This window comes from Mustela nivalis, assembly GCF_964662115.1.
Source record: "Mustela nivalis genome assembly, chromosome: 5".
NCBI classification, from domain to species: Eukaryota; Metazoa; Chordata; class Mammalia; order Carnivora; family Mustelidae; genus Mustela; species Mustela nivalis.
The window spans coordinates 118,469,661-118,489,864 of NC_139024.1; the positions used below are offsets into that span (position 1 = coordinate 118,469,661).

Here is a 20,204-nt window from a genome sequence, read left to right on the forward strand (position 1 = left end):
GGACTTTTGAGGTTTCTTTTTTGGAGATTTTTTGATAACTGATTAAATTCTTTGGTGGCTTTGGGACTGTTTAAGCTTTCTGTTTCTTGCTGTTTCAGTTTTGGTAGTTTATATGTTTATAGGAATTTTTCCATTTCTTCCAGGTTGTTAATTTTTTGGCATATAGTTTTTCATAATATTCACCTATAATTACTTGTATTTCTGTGGTTTTGGTTATTTCTCACCTCTCATTTGTGATTTTTTTAAAAAAATTCGGGTCCCTTCTGTTTTCTTTTTTGATGAATCTGGGTAAGGGTTTTACAATTTTACAAATTTTTCCAAAGAACTAGCTCCTGGTTTCATTGATCTGTTCTTTTTTAAATTTTTTCCCCAGTTTCTATGTAACTTATTTCTGCTTTAATCTTTATTATTTCCTTTCTTCTGCTTTAGACTTCAGACATTGTGTGTTGGTCTTTTTCCTTTAGGTGTAAGCTCCTATAGGTATAAGGTTAGGTTATTTATTTGACATTTTTCTTGCTTCTTAAGGTAGGCCTGTACTGTTATATACTTCCCTCTTAGGTCTACTTTTGCTACATTTGAAAAGTTTTGGATAATTGAATTTTCATTTTCATCTGTTTCCATATATATTTTATTTTTTCTTTGATTTCCTGCTTGAGCCATTCATTGTTTAGTAGCATGGTTTTTAACCTCCATGAATTTTTGGTCTTTTCAAATTTTTTCTTATGGTTGACTTCAAGTTTCATAGCATTCTGGCCAGAAAATATGATGATATGATCTGTTTTTTTTTTGTTTTGTTTTGTTTTTTTTTTTGTTTTTTTTTTTTTTTTTGGTACTTGTTGAGGCCTGAATCGTGACCTCATATATGATCTGTTCTGGAGAATGTCTCATGTGCCCTTGATGAGAATGTGTATTCTGCTGTTTTAGGATAGTGTTCTGAATCTCTCTCTCTCTCTCTCTTTTTTTTTTTTTAAAGATTTTATTTATTTATTTGACAGAGAGCACAAGTAGGCAGAGAGGCAGGCAGAGAGAGAGGAAGGGAAGCAGGCTCCCTGCTGAGCAGACAGCCCGATGTGGGACTCGATCCCAGGACCCTGAGATCATGACCTGAGCCGAAGGCAGCGGCTTAACCCACTGAGCCACCCAGGCACCCCCTGAATATATCTCTTAAGTCCATCTGGTCCAGTGTGTCACTCAAAGCTATTGTTTCTTGGGGCGCCTGAGTGGCTCAGTGGGTTAAGCCAATGCCTTCAGCTCAGGTCATGATCTTAGGGCCCTGGGATCGAGGACTGCATGGGACTCTGCTCAGCAGGGAACCTGCTTCTCCATCTTTCTCTGCCTGCTGCTCTGACTACTTATGAACTCTCTTTTTTCTGTCAAATAAAAAATAAAATCTTAAAAAAAGCTATTGTTTCTTCTTCATTTTCCACTTAGATGATCTGTCCATTGATGAAAGTTCCTTACAATTATTGTATTATTATCAGTTAGTTCCTTTATGTTTGTTATTGATTTGTATATTTGGCCACTCCTGTTGGGGGCATAAATATTTACAATTGTTAGATCTTCTTAATGGATTGTCTCCTTTATTATGATATAATGTCCTTCTTCATCTTGTTACAGTCTTTGGATTAAAGTCTACTTTGTTGAATGTAAACATTGCTACTCTAGGTTTCTTCTGACATTCATTTGCATGACAAATCTTTCTCCATCCCTTCATTTTCAATCTGCAGTTGTGGTTAGGTCTAAAATGAGTCTCATGTAGGCAACGTATAGATAGGTCTTGTTTTTTTTAATCCATTATGACATCTTATGTCTTTTGATTGGAGTATTTAGTCCATTTATATTCAGAGTAACTATTGATAGATATGTATTTATTGTCATTTTATTATTTGTTTTTTCTTTATTTCTGCAGATTTTGTCTGTTCCTTTCTTGTCTTTATCGGTTTTGGTCTTTCCACTCAAAAGTCCCTTTTCATATTTCTTTCAGGGCTGATTTAGTGGTCATAAACTCCTGTAGTAGTTGTTTGTCTGGGGGAACTCTTTATCTCTTCTCTGTTCTGAATGATAGTTTTGCTGAATAGAATATTCTTGGCCACATATTTTCCCCATTCAGATGAGCATATCATGCCACTCTTTTGTGGGTGGCTAAATTTCTGTTGTGATATCTGTAACTACCCTTATAGTAATTTAAGAACTACTTTTGTCTTGCTAGTTTTAAGATTCTTTTATTGCTATATTTTGCAAATTTAATTACAATATGTCTTGGTGTTGACCTGCTTTTGTTGATTTTGATGGGATTTCTCTGTGCTTCCTGGATGTAGATGTCTGTTTCCTTCCCCAGATTATTTATTCCCCAGATTATAGGGAAGTTTTCAGCTAATATGTCCTCAAAAAAATTTTCTCCCCCCTCTTCTCTCTTCTTTTGGGACTTCTGTAATCTTAGTGTTATTGCATTTTATAGAGTCATCAAGTTCCTTAAGTTCCCTAAGTCTGTTCTTGTGTTCCATAATATTTTTTTCTCTCTTTTGTTCAGCTTCATTATATTCCATTTATTTGTTCTATATCTTGTATTTGTTCCTCTACTTCTTTCAGCCTTGTGTTCACTGCATCCATCCTGTTCCCAATTTCAGTTACTGCATTTTTCATTCCTGACTGATTCCTTTTTAACTCTTTTATCTCTGTGGTAAGGGCCTCCCTGAAGTCTTCCATTCTTTTCTCAAGTCCAGCAAGTATCCTTAGGATTGTTGCCTTAAATTCTCCACAAGACATATTAATTATACCTGTTTCACTTAGATCTCTGATCATGACCTTATCTTGGTATTTCATTTGGGATGATTTCCTCTGTCTTGGCACTTTGTCTAGGCCTCTGCCTTCTTCTTCTTCTCCGTGTTAGAATAGTCTAATATATTTCCTGCTTCTGAGAATAATGGCTTCATGAAGAGGTCATATTGTGTTCAGGGCCTGCCAATTCAGGGAGTGTTTCTGGTGTCTGCTGTCTGTTTTCTGTTGTTGTGTTTTGTCTGCTCTGACTTTCAGGTCAGTCATCTATAAAGGTTCTCCTTACCTGCAAGGGGTAGGTCCACAGGAGAAGGTGGGACAGGGTATGAGGTGTTATCAAAGTTTGTATGTATCTGATGTGGAGGGATCCTGATGATGAGGTCTGGTTGAAGGGTTGCATCCCTAAGAGAATGTGGAGGTCGGGCACACGGTTAGCAAGTTAGGTAGCAAGTTTGTTGTTACTCTGGTTCTAACGGGTGTCTGTGTGTCTAGTGTGAAGGGTAAGAGATGGAAATGGGAACCACTAGCTCTTTTGTTCTTGAAGAAATCTCCCCAACATCCCTGCCACTCTAGCACCTGGTCTGTGATTAGTAAAGAAAAATCCCTCCTGTATAACCCAGGCTGTTTTCAAACTGCTGCTTGCATGCTGTATCTTCACAGGGTTGTGTGCTGTATTGTCTCTTTAAGGACAAGGACCCAGTTTCCTATTGCCCTCTGGCTCCCCAGGAGCCATGCCTGCTGATTTTTAAAGTTCTAGGTGTTAAGCTTTACTGATTTAAGAACTCGCAAAATTGTGTCATTTTGGTTTTTAAAGTCAAATGTTATGGGGATTTGTCTTCCCTGTGTGGGTTCCATGTGCCTAGAGTGCCTGGTGTGAAGGGTCTGCTTATCTCCCCTCTTGGGGCCCACAGCATCCCTCCTCCTATGGATAGTCCTGTGTTTCCATTTAGCTCCCAACAGCATCTCTGCCCTTCCTTGTTTCTTGGACGTGGTATCTTTTCATTTTTCTGTGGAGAGTCTTTTCTGCCAGGCTCCACGTGATTTTCTGGGCTATTTACAATGATGTGGATGTTATTTAATTGTATCCATGGATTGAGGTGAGCCTAAGATCCTCCTACTCTGCCCTCTTCCCTGGAAGTTCTCCTCTGTCCACTTTTAAATCAGTTGGTTTTCCTTGTTCTTGATTTGTATGGGTAACCTTACATCAACCTCTTGTCAGATAGATGGTTTACAAATATTTTTTTCACATTCCATAGGTTGTCTTTGCATTTGGCTGATTGGCTGTGCAGAAGTTTTAAAATTTTATGTAGTCCCACTTGTTTATTTTTGCTTTTGCTGCTTGTGCATTTGGTTTTATATCCAAAAAATTGTTGCCAAGACATTTTCCTCAAAGTTAAAACAGTCATTCTTTTTTCTTGAGATATAATTGACATAGCATTATATTATTTTCAGGAGTACAACATGATGTAATATTTGTATATTTTGTGAAATGATCACTACAATGAGACTAGTTAACATCTGTCACCATAAAAAATTAATTTAGATATAACTGACATATGATACTATATGTGTTTCAGGTGTACAATATAGTAATTCAACATTTACATACATTATGAAATGATCAGTGTAAGAAGTCTAGTTACCACATGTCACCATACAAAGAATACAGTACTAATGTCTATAGTCCCTGTGCTGGACACTATATCCTCATAATTTATTTATTTTATAACTGGAAATTTATTCCTCTTGATACTTTCACCCATTTTGCTCACCAACCAACCCCCCTCTCCTCTGGCAACCATCAGTCTTTTCTCTGTATCTAGGAGTCTGTTTTTGTTTTTTCATTTGTTTTATTTTTTAGATTTCATATGTAAGTGAAAATATACAGTATTTGTCTTTCTTTCTATGTATTATTTCATTTAGCATAAGACATTTAAGGTCTATCCATGTTGTCACAAATGGCAAGATTTCATTCTTTCTTATGGCTGAGAGGTATTCAGTTGTGTGGTGTGTATGTGTGTGTGTATGTGTGTAACATTTGCTTTAGCCCTTCATCATTGGTGGACATTTAAATTGTTTCCATGTCTTGGTTATTATAAATGAAGTTGCAATGGATATGAAGCTGCAGATATCTCAATTTTTTGAGGAAACCCCATATTATAGGGTTGAGCCAATTTACATTCCCACCAACAGTACGTAATGGTTCCTTTATCTCCATATCCTTGTCAACACTTGTTATTTCTTACTTTCTTGATGATAGCCATTCTGACAAGTGTGAGGTGATATCTCATTGTGGGTTTGATTTGCATTTCTCTAATTATTAATGATGTTGAACTCTTTTTCATGTACCAGTTGGACATTTGAATGCCTTTCTTAGAAAAATGTTATTTAGATCACTAACATGTTTATTGGTTCTATTTGGTCCAAGGTATAGTTCAAGTCCATTATTTTTATTTAATTGGATTATTACTAGTTTTTTGCTTTACATACTATACAATATCTATTTCATCCCAGGCATTTATTCAAACCTTCTCTAACGTCCACCAAATTATGCTTGTCTTTTGTCCATTAGTCTCATGTTTCCTTGTTCTTTTCCTTTATGAATTCTTAAAGTTTATAATTATACACTAGTGGAATTTTATATATGTATATTTCTTCCCACTGAAATGTAAATTCTGTGAAAACAATGAATATATCTGCTTTTACATTATTTTAGTACACACAGAACATAGCATGGTATGTATCACAACACTGGTATTCAATGACTATTTTTATTTTTGCATTATTAATTGAATTAGTGTATATATTAACAAATTTGGGGCTTAGGTCACCCAATAATATAGTGAACATTACTTTGGTTTTACTCTTATTTCTTGTGACATACATATTCTTTTGTGTTACATTTCTGGGAGGTCAGTGGTCTGGAGGAGGATTTAGTTACTCACATTTTCCTAACTGGGAAAAAATGAGGGAAACCTTCAAAACCAAAGTAACTTCAAGAGAAAGCCTCTCTGTGTATTATTATTATTTTTTTGTCTTTCTTGGAATACTCTTGAAAAATTTTGTGTTATGGAAAATGTCAACCATATATAGTAGTGAAGACAATGGTGCCATGCAATATGACTTTAATAATTATTAATTAATGGATAATTTTTTAAACCCACATACTTAATCTTACACATATCCTGGATTATTCTGAAGTTATCTTACACATCTTATCATGTTCTTGATGAATATTTTATTAGAAAATTCTAAAATATAATGACTTTTTAAAATTTATTTATTTTTTATTTATTTTCAGCATAACATTATTCATCATTTATTATTTAGCATTATTCATTATTTTTGCACCATACCCAGTGCTCCAGGCAATCCATGCCCTCTATAATACCCACCACCTGGTACCCCGACCTCCCACCCCCACCCCTTCAAAACCCTCAGATTGTTTTTCAGAGTCCATAGTCTCTCATGGTTCACCTCCCCTTCCAATTTCCCTCAACTCCCTTCTCCTCTCTATCTCCCCATGTCCTCCATGCTATTTGTTATGCTCTACAAATAAGTGAAACCATATGATAATTGACTCTCTCTGCTTGACTTATTTCACTCAGCATAATCTCTCCAGTCCCGTCCATGTTGCTACAAAAGTTGGGTATTCATCCTTTCTGATGGAGGCATAATACTCCATAGTGTATATGGACCACATCTTCCTTATCCATTCGCCCATTGAAGGGCATCTTGGTTCTTTCCACAGTTTGGCGACCGTGGCCAGCATTACCTTGATCCCCAAACCAGGCAAAGACCCTACCAAAAAGGAGAATTTCAGACCAATATTACTGATTAATACGGATTCTAAGATTCTCAACAAGATCCTAGCAAACAGGATCCAACAGCACATTAAAAATAAAATATAATGACTTTTTAGAAACATAATATTGCCATTACCACCCCTAAAATTAGAAAAAATAATTCTTAATACAGTCAGTGTTCAATTTTTGTGATTGTCTCAAAAGAATTTTTAATAGTTGTTTTGTTCGAATATGCATCCAAACAAAGCCTAACATTTGGTTGATATGTATTCAGTACTTTTTAATGTGAAGTTTTTCTTGCAAATTATTTGCTGAAAAAATGTGATTTTCTAATTGTGTATGATATTAATATTAAATATTAATAGTCACACTTTATGTACACAGCCAGAAATAGTTCAAATAATTCAAATAATTTTTTTCAGAATCATACTTTAATATCATGAGGATTGATATCTAACTTTGTTTATAGTAATCATGTGGTGATCCTTTTTAACTTTCAGTTGATAGAATGAAATTATTGCTCTTTTCTTAAGAAACAATTTTAATTCCATTTTAAAATTATTTGAATACTTTATGAATGAATCCCATTTACAAAAGGCAACTTCCATTAAATTTTTTTGTCAGTATTTCTTGGGAAAGAGTCAGAGTAGGTCAACATTTGTATATTCCTGGAACACTAGTCATGAGATTTAATATAACTCTAAGAATAACACACACATGAGCACACACACTCACACAAAGACACACACACTCACACAAACACACACACATAATGTCCAAATTCCTGGGTTCTCACCTCATGAGTCATTTAAATTTACATAACATTAATTTGAAAGCCTAATGCCAAAAACTTTTCCTGAGTACATTTGTGCATTTTCAGGTGATCTACTTTTTTTATAGTAAAATTTTTATTTTATACATTTGATACCTTAATTGCTAACATTTTGTTTTATTTTTTAAAAGATTGTTTATTTATTTGTCAGTGAGAGGAAGCACGCAAGCAGGGGGAGTGGCAGGCAGAAGAACAAGGATCCCCACTGAGGAAGGGACTGGGTGAGGGAACTGATCCCAGGACCCTGGGATCACGACCTGAGCCAAAGGTAGATGCTTAACCATTTAACTGACTGAGCCACCCAGGCATCCTACTGCTTTTTGTTTGTTTGTTTGTTTTGTTTTGTTTTTTAATACACTTTATTTTATAGTAGTTTTATGATCATAGCAAAATTGAGTGGAAAGTACACAGATATCCTTGTCCCCACTAAGCACAGCTTCCCCTACTATCAATATCCCCTACCAGAGTGGTATATTTATTACAGTTGATGACACTACATTGACAGATTATTATCACCCAAAGTTCATAGTTTACATTAGCGTTCATTTTGGTGTAGATTCTGTGTGTTTGAATAAATGTGTAATGGCATGTGTCTGCCATTATAGTATCATACAGAGTAGTTTCACTGGCCTAAAATCCTGTGTTCTATTACTTGTATTTTCATGATAACCCCTGAGCCAAATTTATCAATTCCTAGCCTGAATTTTTAATTATTGTCTTCTTTCTACCCCACAGGTAGTTTTTTCTCCTTGAATCTTTCCACTTCTCCCCAAAGTAAACATTCATAAGATCGCTTACATATAACATACTTTGTTTAAAAATTCATGTGCCATAATGAGGGAAATACATCTTTTATTAGAGATGAAAAACCAAAAGTCAAATATTTCAACTTTTTGTTCTAATAATTATTTTAACAACCCTCCACCAGTGACATGTCCCTGACTGCTATACTCTATCTGTTCTCTTAGCCTAACCCAATCTCAATATCTCAGAGTTTCTGGGAAAAAAAAATCCTCTCAGTAACTTATGAAAAGAAAATCATTCATAGCTGCATGTTTGAATCTCCTACATCATTAAAGGACTCAGAAAAACAGAAATCCTTTCTGTATGATATGATCCATCCTTTTAAATAAATTAATTATGGGTAGAACTAGCAATGTTATGTATTTGTACAGCCTAAATATCAAGATTTTTCAAATTATGTTGAAACTGCAAGAAAGTATTTTCACTTCCCTATTATGGATGAGAAATATATAACTCAGAATATATTTATTCTGTGTTATCATGTTTAAAATACTAGCTATAAAGTGCTAAATCCTGAATTGAATTTAGGTTTCTTTCCCTCAAACTATGAAGTATCAACTATTATATGAAAATTATGTCTTTTTCCCCCAATTATACTTTAACTTCATTCATGCAGGGGGGGCATGGACAGGAACAGCCTCATACATTTCACAGCAATTCCATAATAGTGTGTTAGATAAAATGTATGGACACAGCAGGTACAGAGTGAAAAGACCGGGGCAAAATTATGCCTAAAACAATTTCAAAGGGCAAAATGACTCCAAGTCAAGTGACACAGAGTAAAGTCGTGGACACACTCAGGAAAGCCAGGGAATTCCATCCGTAGATCCATTTCCTCTGCCAGAGTTTCCACTAGGAGACAATGAATCTAGAAGAAGACGCAGCATCCATAGTTGCCAGTACATTATCCCCACCATGTTGTCCCTCCTGAGATTTCTTTCTCATAGGCTCATTCTTTCCTTGATCAGGAGGGGTAGGGGTGAGAGGCAGGGGGCTGGGGTATCAGAGTGTTTTGCTAGGGTGTACCAGGCTACATGGGGATTCACTGATCTAAACTGATCTGCCTAGAAACATCCTGCAGCTATATTCACTCTAGTGTCCCTGACATGCCATGGTGGTACAGGAAAGTCTCTGTGCTTATCTAGCAGGGATTCATGTAGCAGGTGAAGCAAACTGCACCTGTGTTCTCAGAAACTTAAATACTCCTGTGGTTTCTACTCCCATTCCTCTTACTGTTGCTACTATCCCTAAGTAAGAATAAAGTATTTGGTTCTTCTTAGATATGGACCTTATGGTCTTATTCTAACCTCTCCTGGCTTCCATTTCTTTTCTAGCCTAAAGAATTCTCATCTTCTCCTGGATGATTAAGGGAGAGGGATGCTGGTCCTACTATCAATCATTCTTCACAAATTGAAATTTTCAAGTTTTGGAAAACAATTTTGACTTTTGGTACCTTGAAATTCAAAATTCCATTATTCCAACTTATTTCTCTGTCATAACTTTTAAAAACTATATTAAATGAGTATGAGCTTATTTCTTCATTTTTTTATTTCTTCTATAAAGAGTCTATACAGAGGACACAGTTCTAATATTACTTTCATTAATGTCTGAATTGGGAAGAGAGTGGTAGTAGTGGTAGTGCCCCAGTGTGGGATTAATAGGAAGAGAAAATTTTTTTTACATTTTTAAAAAATTTATTTATTTTTTTCAGTGTAACAGTATTCATTGTTTTTGCACCACACCCAGTGCTCCATGCAATCTGTGCCCTCTCTAATACCCACCACCTGTTTTGTTTCCCCCAACCTGCCACCCCCGCCCCTTCAAAACCCTCAGATTGTTTTCCAGAGTCCATAGTCTCTCATGGTTCACCTCCCCTTCCAATTTCCCTCAACTCCCTTCTCCTCTCCATCGCCCCTTGTCCTCCATGCTATTTGTTATGGTCCACAAATAAGTGAAACCATATGATAATTGACTCTCTCTGCTTGACTTCTTTCACTCAACATAATCAGGAAGAGAGAATATTAACATTAGCTATAATATCAAAATATTATCAGTCTATACTTGCTTGATCCTGTGTAACTGGCCATGAAAATAATCTGGAAAGTGAGATTAAGTGGACCTGAGGCATAAGGGGCCACAGCTCTAGTCAGCCATGAGATGACAGACAGGAAAGTTTTACTAAAAGATCTCATAAAGGAAAATTTATTATTTCCACGGTAATAATGGACCAGGGTTACAAAGAACCAGGGAACTGGATGGAATATCCCAGATAGCTCACTGTAGGTAACAACTGACAAAAGGAAAAAAAAAATCAGGCATTCAAGGGACAGAATTCTAAAGGGTATGTGAGCTCTCAGAGGATATAGGAGGACCTTAAGTTCCAGAAAAGAGGTGAGAGGAGGAGCACTGGAGAGAGAAGGAATACAGTGAGCTAGACCAGGCAATAGTGCCAGGTCACCTATCAAGTCCAATCTTCTGCTCTGGTCGGCAGACATGCGGTGCTCCTGCAATAGGACAGACATGAGATAGTTGATCCTAGGGGGCTCCTGTGCTGTCATCATGCCCTCCCCCAGACTCCTATAACCTTCAACCATATCTGTGTCCACAAATTCTTCCCAGTTTCCTTCCTCCTGTGCTGTGACTCCAGCTCTCAGCTTTGACAAATCTGAACGCTTACCTTCCTTTCTAGGGTGTGGCTCACAAGGGTCCTTGATGTCTGGAAGCACCGCTTGAGCGCAGCCCTTGGATAATGAAGACGGTGCCCACCACGATGCCCACAAGGCCCACAGCCAACCCCAGGGCACAGACCACGGTCTCTGTCAGCTCTGACATAGGGGCTGGAATTTCAGGTTCTGTGAAAATGAGGTTGTGGACGTCAGACGACAGAATGTTGGTTCATGTATATGTGTGTGGGATGGAGCAGGAGGGATGGTTTTTGTTCTATGAGGACTTAGGGCACCATGGTTAAGGAAGAGGGTAAAGTCTATTATTTGAAACCTTTAAGGTATAGAAAACATGAGATTTACAGGCTGAGAGGCAGGATATTCTGAACTTGATAGAGGAAGAAGGTGCCAAGGGGTGGAATTCATACGTACCCCAGTGTTTCAGAAGTGGTTCGTCCAGGCCCCAGTGCTCCACCTTGCAGTCATAAATATCATCAGCAGAAGGGAGGAAGGTGAGGTAACTGAACTTTAGGAAGGAATGATCCTTCTTGGCAAGGAAGCTGGTTTCAGATACACCTTCTGTGACTGAATGCCTGTTCTTCAACCATGTGACATTGATCACAGGAGGAAAGATGTTGTCCACAAGACAGATGAGGGTGTTGGGCTGACCCAGACTCACAGGAGACTTGGGAAACAGAGACATCTCAGGAACCTCTGTGGTGAGGAAGCAGCACTGATATGAATTGCAAAGAGCTCTGCCCTCAGGTTCTGCACTGTGTCCTGCAAGAGCCCGTCCATCAACAGTTCCCCATCTGATGGCAGAAAAGTTCTTACTTACCTTCTGCTTGGGAAATGCTATCTACACACTGCCTGTATTTTATCCCTGTGCCCTTCCCCCTGTGGGCATGCTTACTAAAGTGGCAGATCTATAGGACTTCTCTTTGAGGGGTTTAAGGAGTACAAGAAGTTAGGGTCCTTGTATTACATGACAATATTTCAGTTTTGTGATAGCAGATAATGAGTGTTCAGTAATTACTATGAGAAGATCTGAGGAAAGATCCTTGGAAAGCAGTCAAGTGTATCTATCATAGGGAGAAAGGGAAAGAGACCTGATATGTAGGGATAGATTCAGTAACGAGAGGCAGAGTGGTGGACACTTACCATTGGTAGCAGCAGTATAGTTGTAGAGTTTAATCAGGATGTTCAAGTTTTGTTTTGCTATTGCCAAGTTTCTCAGTGCACCTTGTGGGTCAAAACTTCCAAATGTACTAAACACAGGTAGCCGCCAGACAGTTTCCTTCTTCTCCAAGTCCACATAGAATTCCTCATCTCCATCAAATTCATGGGTGAACTGGCCAGAGGGACCATAAGACTGGTAGACATTTATGCCATAGGAAGCAACGTGATCTGTTGGTCAGTAAGGGCGAGGAGCAGGAAGTAGAAAACAGAGGGAGAAAAGAGCCTTATTAAACCAAATGACAGAAGAAACTGGCTTTCAAATATAGTGGGCTTCATCTTTGGCATAGTCCTTAGGCATATTTCCCAGCACCACCTCTGCTCCCTCTCTCTCAGTTTTCCAGTTAGAATAAAGTCTGCTTTTCCAGTGTCATGTAGGCTCCACAAGAGCAGAATTACAGCAGCCTTGTTACTGCTATTCCCTGTGTACCTAGTTTAGCACCTGGTACACTCAGCAGGTTTGTAATAAATATTATAATAAAATGAATGAAGGAATGAATAAATTATCATAGCCTATCTTCCTTTCTCAGAAATTAACTTTCTTTCCCTCAGCTTCATAAGTTTTATCTGTTTCTTAATTCTTTCATGAGTTAATAACACATACATTTTGATTCCCCTCCCTGCAGGACTGGTTCAGAGCAGAACATTTTCTCCATCATTCCTTCCTTCTTTCCTTCCTTCCTCCTACTCCTCCCCCGTCTTTCTGTTCCTCCTTCTACTTCTTATTTTTCCAAAGAAAAGCACACAGAACCATATTATTTTAAAAGAGTTTCTTAACTATTATAGGGTAAAAGAAATTGTATGACAATATTACAAAGTATATACAAAATAAACAATGCTTCTAAGGTCACTGTTTTAACAATAGTAATCCTCAGAGAAGAGCACTTGATTTCATCAGAAATACAAAGTGTAAGCTTTATTAGATTTTATGTTTTCACTCCCAACTCCTCCCACCCCCCCCTTTTTTTCCTTTGAGGAGGTTACTAAACTTCTCTCATTATTCTGACTCAACATTTCTATCTGTTTAGGATTCCAGGCAAACTAAGGCCCTTTTCCTCAAATGGACAATGTCCTTGTGTGAGGAAGCCAAAGTAGAATGGCAGCAGTAGGACTCCACTCAGTGAGGCTAACTGGACAATTTTGTGAAGAAATATGCATTGTTGTTGTTGTTGTTGTCTTAAACACTTCCTCTTTATGTTCCTCCTCATTTACAGAACATCAGCAAGATGTCAGACATCATGAGGAGCAGGGAGTAAAACACCAGTCAGCATGTTTTTTTTTTTTTTAAAGATTTTATTTATTTATTTGACAGAGAGAAATCACAAGTAGATGGAGAGGCAGGCAGAGAGAGAGAGGGAAGCAGGCTCCCTGCGGAGCAGAGAGCCCGATGCGGGACTCGATCCCAGGACCATGAGATCATGACCTGAGCCGAAGGCAGCGGCTTAACCCACTGAGCCACCCAGGCGCCCCAAAACGGGTGGTCAGCATGGTTTTCAAGGAGCTTATTGCTGACAGTAGAGCCAAATGAATGCGGGAACAAAGACGGGAAGCTGTGGTGAGACCTGGAAGGGAACAGCAGCAGTCTTATGGTCCCACTTCCTCTGCAATACCTCAGCAGCCAAACCAAAGTTTGTTATTCATTCATGTTCCTTGGTCTTTGCAGGGGTCTTTCTCCTTGAAACAAAGTTCTCTTTACAGATTTCCTGGACACCTCCAATTCCTTCTCCAAGTTCCTGCTTAGTTACCAAAATTTTAGCTAAGTTCTCTCATTGAACATGTTTTTGATCACATTATACCCTCCAGCACCTTCATCCCAGTGTCTTGCTCTCCAAATTTATCTATACCTCATCCAGCTCACTCTCTTTGACCCCCTTGGTTGATTACTTAAAAGACCCTCCACCAAAGCCTCTTTATCCTCTATACTTTATCCTTGACTCCTTTTTCAAACGTGAATATATGCAATTATTGTTTTCATCGGGTACTTGTCCTGAATTGTCAACCGTTGATGAGCATTACACTGCTAGGCCAACTGGAACCAGTCTACTTTTGTAGTTTCAGTCCCAGCTGAGTCCACGGTCCTGCACAGCAATGGTCCTTCTGCTTTCCTGCACCAGGGGGCAGGTAGTATGTTCTTTCATCTTTGAATCCCCAAAAGTTACCTCATGTGTTGCTCAAAAGTGTGTATTGAATGTCAATTGCTATTCTTGAGGATCAGAGAAAGTTGGGGGGAGTGGAGACTGATAGACACGGAAGTAGCAGAACAATATGGAAGTAATCAGTAGTAGCCAAGGGTGTATTATGACTTGCGAGCTTAAACACTATTGCTTTCACAGGCCCCTTTCTCCATTAAAATATTAAAAATCATATTTTGTGATTGCATTGGTCCAAAGACAAATATAATGCAAACTTAATTAAAAATTAAAATGTCTTCCTCTACTCTAAATGTTCATTATTTTTTCTTTCAAATTTAAAAGAAATTAGAACATTTTTACAGGTGCCCTACAAGCAAGACATACCCTTGGGACTGCCCTACCTGTATCTAATGGATAAGTTGAGCCTGGCCGGGGCACTCTGGTGTAACACTGAAGAAAGGAAATTGGAAGTTCTCTGGAGAAGCAAGTGAAACCACCGAATGAAATTAGAATGGGAGTAGTCATGGTTAACAATGTTGGTAAAAATTAGAACATGTGTCATTTTACTTAATTTGTTTTTTCTACTTTGGTTATTATAAATGAACTTTCTGGGTCAATAAGACAGAAGGAAGCTGTGTAGCTCAGTCTGTTAAGAGCTACCTCTGGCTTCAGCTCAGGTCATCATCTCAGGGTTGTGGGACCAAGCCCCACCTTGGGTTCTATGCTCACTAGGGAATTTGCTTGAGATTCTCTTTCTCTACCTGTTCCTACTCACAGGATCACACTCTCTCTCTCTCTCTCTCTCTCTCTTAAATAAATAAATAAATCCTAAAAAATTAAACAACAAGTATAGGGCTGGAATAGATCCTGGAAGGAAAGGATGATAAAGTAATTCATGAAAGAAGGTGTGAAAAGGTGGACAGTGAAGGTAGAAGAGCTGGAGTGATTAAATAATTAGTGTGTGCTTGTCCAGTTTTCCTCTGAAGGGGTATCCATTAGCTAGAATGAAGTATAGGTAATTTGAGTTGACAATTTAAGGATAACATAATTTAATTAATGGAGTTTTTAATAATAAGTTTCTCAATTTTTAAATAAAAATAAAGATATTCTCTACTTTGTTAAAGATAAAAATTATGGATAGCCCAAGTGTCCATCAATAGATGAATGGATAAAGAAGATACAGTGTCTATCTATCAATCAGTTATCTATCTCATCTATTATCTACCTATCTAACATCTATCTATCTATAATGGTGTAATATTCTATCATAAAATAATAAAATCTTGCCTTTGTAACAACATGGATAGATTTAGAGGCCATAATGTTAAGTGAAATAAGTCAGCCAGAAAAAGACAACTACTATCTGGTTTCATTTGTACGTAGAATTTAAGAAATAAAACTAATGAACAAAGAAAAAAAGACCAAAAAACAAAACAAACGAGAATCTTAACTACAAAGAAAGAACAAACTGATGGTTGCCAGGGGTCAGGTGGGTGGGGGGATGGGTGAAACAAGTGAAGGGGATTAAGAGTACGCTTATTTTGATGAGCACTGAATATATATGGAACCATTGAGTCACTATATTGTACATCTGAAACTATAATATATCCTGGAATTAAAATAAAAAATACCAAACCACACCTGTAATAGTAACAATTAAGAGACAGGAATGATCATTGACATTTCTATTTCTTCATTATTGGAAAAGCATTTCTAAATACATTTTTTACTTGATTATTTGTGAAGTGACATATATGAGGTCATGTGGTAGAATGACTTGTCTACAAGTACTACAGGTATTCAGATGGGCTTGTTTGCCTAATCCCCCCATGCCAGTTTCCAGTATGAAAATGTGTGCAAATCTGAGACAAAGAAGAGGACACCCTTGTCTATATCTATGTAGTATACATAATTCATGGAACTCTACTCCAAGTGAGACTCAGAAGAAACACATAAAAAGCTTCAATGTTGTTCAGAGACATTTGGGAACAATAGTTCGTGAATTTTTAGTAACAAAACATCTACTCATGGAAAGATTTCTAATCTTTGGGGCAACCATAAATGAATGCCATTGAGCCCTGCAGGCTATATTCACTGGATCTGATAGCAGAAAGGAATAATGTCCTTGATGAACTCTGCAACAGCACAGGTAGCAAAGAGAATGGGTTGGATCTCCAGTTTCCTGGAGGAAGGAATGACCATAATTTTTAGACCTGTTTAATATTGAGAACACCTGTGAAATTCTCTACTATTTCTATGCCAATCTCTATTTTTATCTCTTCCAGTTTCATTTCCCAAATTTAGTAATTACATCCCTCAGCTGTGCACTCACCCACAATGTCTTCACCACCAGAGGGACCCATCATGGTGGTCAGAGTGAGGGTCCCCAGAATCAGAACTCTGTTCATCCTTTTCTCCATGTGGTTTCTGAAGTTGCTGTTCTGAGTGACAGAGCAATGGTGAGGACCCAAATGAGAAGGGAATCTAAAGACACACAAACCAAGCTCTGCTAGGTTAGGTTCTGGCCAATCAGAAAAATCCCCTATATGATGACACCTCTGTTGCCACTTGAAGAGTTTGTACAAAGAAAGTTGAAGGGATTGGGAAATCCCCTTGTGATGTTGCCTTCATTCAGAATAGACCTGGGGAAATTATTTAGAAAAGGAGGGAGGATATTAAATTAGAATCTTCTTATGGGAGTGTATGCTTGCTGGTGGCAAGAGGGGTGGGAATTTCTGATTAGCCTTGTGTACCAATAACATCATCCCTTACATGGTGTTCTTCAGGATATTCTGGGTGACAACTCCCAGAAATGCTCCCATAAATTGATTCCCCTTCCTGGCAATTCCTAACTCCTTCCCCTTTCCTGGCCTCCATATGTGGGTTCATTGCCTTTCTTTTTTGCTTCCATAGTGCATAAAACATTCTCCACAATTTGAGTAGATTCACCTACCTAAAGTATTGTTGGTGGTGGTCAAGGAATACCTTTGCCTTTCTACTTATGTAAATCCAGTTGAGTTAAGTTCTCATGTTCTCAAAATGTCCAGTATTTGCATCTGGAGCAATAAAAGAAATCATAATGTTGGGACACCTGGGTTGTTCAGTTGTTAAGTATTTGCCTTTGATTCAGGTAATGAACCCAGGGTCCTGGGTTGGGCTCCCTGCTCAGCAGGAAGCCTGCTTCTTCCCACCCCCCCCCCCCCCGCCCTGCCCCCCGGGGTTCCTTCTCTTGCTCTCTCTCAGTGTGTTAAATTAAAAAAAAAAAAAAACAGAGATGTCATAATGTCATGAATGTTGCCTACGGTAAATGCTGTTGTGCTCTGTGCTTTAGGCAATTAGGGGACACTGATTACATTAAAGACAATTTGGGATGCCTCATTCTATGATTTTTAGTTCTTCAATTCTTTTTGTAATGAAGAATTCAGATCAAATGGGCAGAGTGAGGGGAATTGTTGTGACTTAGAAATTAGTTTCCTTTCCAGAACCTCCTGGATCTTTTCATAGTCTTTATCCTGCCACAAATTCCAGAAATTTGTAAGGGACTAGAGATTGAGCTAATGTCAAGGGCAGTCATTAGAGGGAGACATATTTTTTATTTTCCTGAAGAATTGATTTTCTGTGTGTTTTGGAAACCACAAGTTAATGGGGGTGGGATTGTGGGGGGGTTCCACTTAGAGTCAATCTCTCTGTCCCTGTTTGATGTCTTTCTGTTTCTTGGCACACTGCCATACCTCATGATGATGAAGACTGTAGGAAGAGTGAGACAGGAAAAGCCCTGGCTTCTAGCAGCCACGTGGTACTATTAAGCAGGTCTTGGTGTTGCCAGGAGCTGGTCTGCAACTCACAGCCAGGCTCTGGTGTTTTCCTGGTGAACATAAACTATGTCATAGGACAGCAGTGTCAGACAACCACTCAGTGACCATGACGGATCAAGACAGAGCACAAGGCCACTCAGTAATCATGCCTGAACACAGACAAAACACAAAGATTGTCAAAGCCACAAAAATGACCTAGCATCCCTCTTTCCTAGATGATACAATTGCCTTCTGCTTCATTGCCAGTTAGAGCCTCAGCCTGGTCTTCCTTATTCTAGGTAAGATTTATTAAGATGTCCAACTGTAGAATTATTCCATCCTACTGTCTGCTTCCTGACAATCCAACTAAGAGCAGAGTCCCTCTCTCTTAAATCCTCTTCAAAATCACCTAACACAAACCCAAACCCTATAGTAGTTAAACTGTCAGTTTTATGTGTTGGTTAGGCTCTAGTCCTCAGTTAATAAATCAAATATTAATGGGGCGTGGCTCTGAAAATATTTTGGAGATGTGATTACAATCCATAATCAGTTGATTAGGAAAGAGAGGTCTTCCTAGATAATCTGGATGAGTCAGAACCAACCAGCTGTAAAGTCTTCAGAAGCAGATCTGTGGGCTCATGGGTGGCTCAGTGGGTTAAGCATCTGGCTCTTGATTGAAGTTCAGGTCTTAATCTCAGGGTCGGAATTTAAGCCCCATGTTGGGCTTCATGCCAGGTGTGGAGCCAATTAAAAAAACAAAAAAGACCAGAGATGAGGCTTCTCTGAGAGAGAAGAAATTGCACTGTGGGCTGTAGCACCTGCCTATGTCTGGAATCAAGTCTATCTTTCCTGACAATGGCCAGACCTGTGGATTGGATTTGCCCAGTGTACCCCATAATTATTAATTAATATCTCCTGCTTGTTCTGCTCTTTGGTTCCAACACCCTCTTACTGAGATGCCCATGATTCTCCATGGTGAGTTTTCTCCCTCACCACAATGAACAATTAAACCAACTTGTTCATCCACAGGTGTGCTCCTGATGGTCTTTGGCTGGAGGCATCAATGGCAGCTCATCAGTGTGCTGTGAGGAATAGACATATGCTGCACCTGAAATGAAAAATTCCTAGGGCTCCCCATATACCTGTAGGTATAGGTATAGTACACTAATATCTTCCCTGGTTTTCAATAAGGATATTGAGTTTCAGAGAGGTGGAGGAATTTGCTTAGGGTCACACAGCTCGTGAGTGCAGAGGTGAAATGTGACAAGAGTAGAAGCCATGAGTCTTTGTAGTGTTTGGGAGTTTCCTGTGTGGATTCAGAATACAGAGTCCCAAGATAATTAGGATAGATATTTGACCCTATGGGTGGATTTAGTCTCTAAGTGTGTGTCATTATGGATGAAGAGAGATTCTGAGGTCCTACTGAGGCATGCTTCATTTATGATGCGGCATCCTTCTTTTAGTGCAGGAAATGACATGTTTCTATGCTTTTCCTGGATCCAGACTTAACTTCTTTCTACTGCTAAAATCAGAAACAAATAGAGTCAGCCTAAAAAATACACTAAACAGACAAAACCAGTTTATTCATACAAAAACCTTAATTTAGCTTATTTTGTAAGACTAATTGAACTGGTTCATTTCTTGCTTGTGCCTTTGGAAATGACAAAGGAAGGTGAACTGTTTCTCATGATTGATATGAGGTAACCACTGAAAACTGTAATATTGTAACCAATCCCTTTGAAGAATTAGCTGTAACTGCTTTCTCATAACATAAGCAACTTTATAACAAGATATACTTGAGCCTCCTTCCACCTTCTGGTTTAAATGCTTCTGGTTTGCAAGCTGTTTTACTGGCATATGAACAATAAATTTTTACTAATTACCACTTCAGAGATTCATTGGTTTTACTTTGGCTGTTTTGAACCTTTGATATTTCCTTGCAAAAATTACCCAAGATTTTGACAAATGGACAAAACCTTTCTTGATGATACTCAGAATTTTACCTATTACTATTAATATAATCTTTAAGGAAAATTCAACTCAAATTAGGAAATTAGGGTGTCATCCCTGTGGATCAGAATTTCATCTTGGTTGGGAAGTTGAAGGTCCAGTGTCAGATCTCAAATCCTGGGAGAAGTTGAAGTCTAATGAAGCCCATGTCA

At 38.2% G+C, this 20,204-nt stretch overlaps 1 protein-coding gene across 1 annotated transcript; it reads right to left on the reverse strand.

Annotated features, from left to right (window-relative positions):
* Nucleotides 1-9,888: 9,888 nt before the first annotated feature.
* LOC309865804 (SLA class II histocompatibility antigen, DQ haplotype D alpha chain-like) lies at nucleotides 9,889-16,765 on the reverse strand. The gene is made up of 5 exons (XM_082732654.1): nucleotides 16,581-16,765; nucleotides 12,042-12,287; nucleotides 11,313-11,594; nucleotides 10,895-11,069; nucleotides 9,889-10,721 (listed from the first exon to the last, which is right to left on the reverse strand). Exons 1-4 carry the CDS (start codon nucleotides 16,666-16,668, stop codon nucleotides 10,915-10,917), a joined length of 771 nt encoding a protein of 256 aa, XP_082588780.1. The 5' UTR covers nucleotides 16,669-16,765; the 3' UTR covers nucleotides 9,889-10,721; nucleotides 10,895-10,914.
* Between the last annotated feature and the right edge of the window lie 3,439 nt (nucleotides 16,766-20,204).

Coding starts and splice junctions, on each gene's coding strand:
- LOC309865804 (XM_082732654.1), bottom strand. CDS start 16,668: ATGGAGAAAAGGATGAACAGAGTTCTGATTCTGGGGACCCTCACTCTG. Junction 11,595..12,041: donor CTATACTGCTGCTACCAATG/GTAAGTGTCCAC, acceptor TCCTCACCACAG/AGGTTCCTGAGATGTCTCTG. Junction 11,070..11,312: donor ACCACTTCTGAAACACTGGG/GTACGTATGAAT, acceptor TCATTTTCACAG/AACCTGAAATTCCAGCCCCT.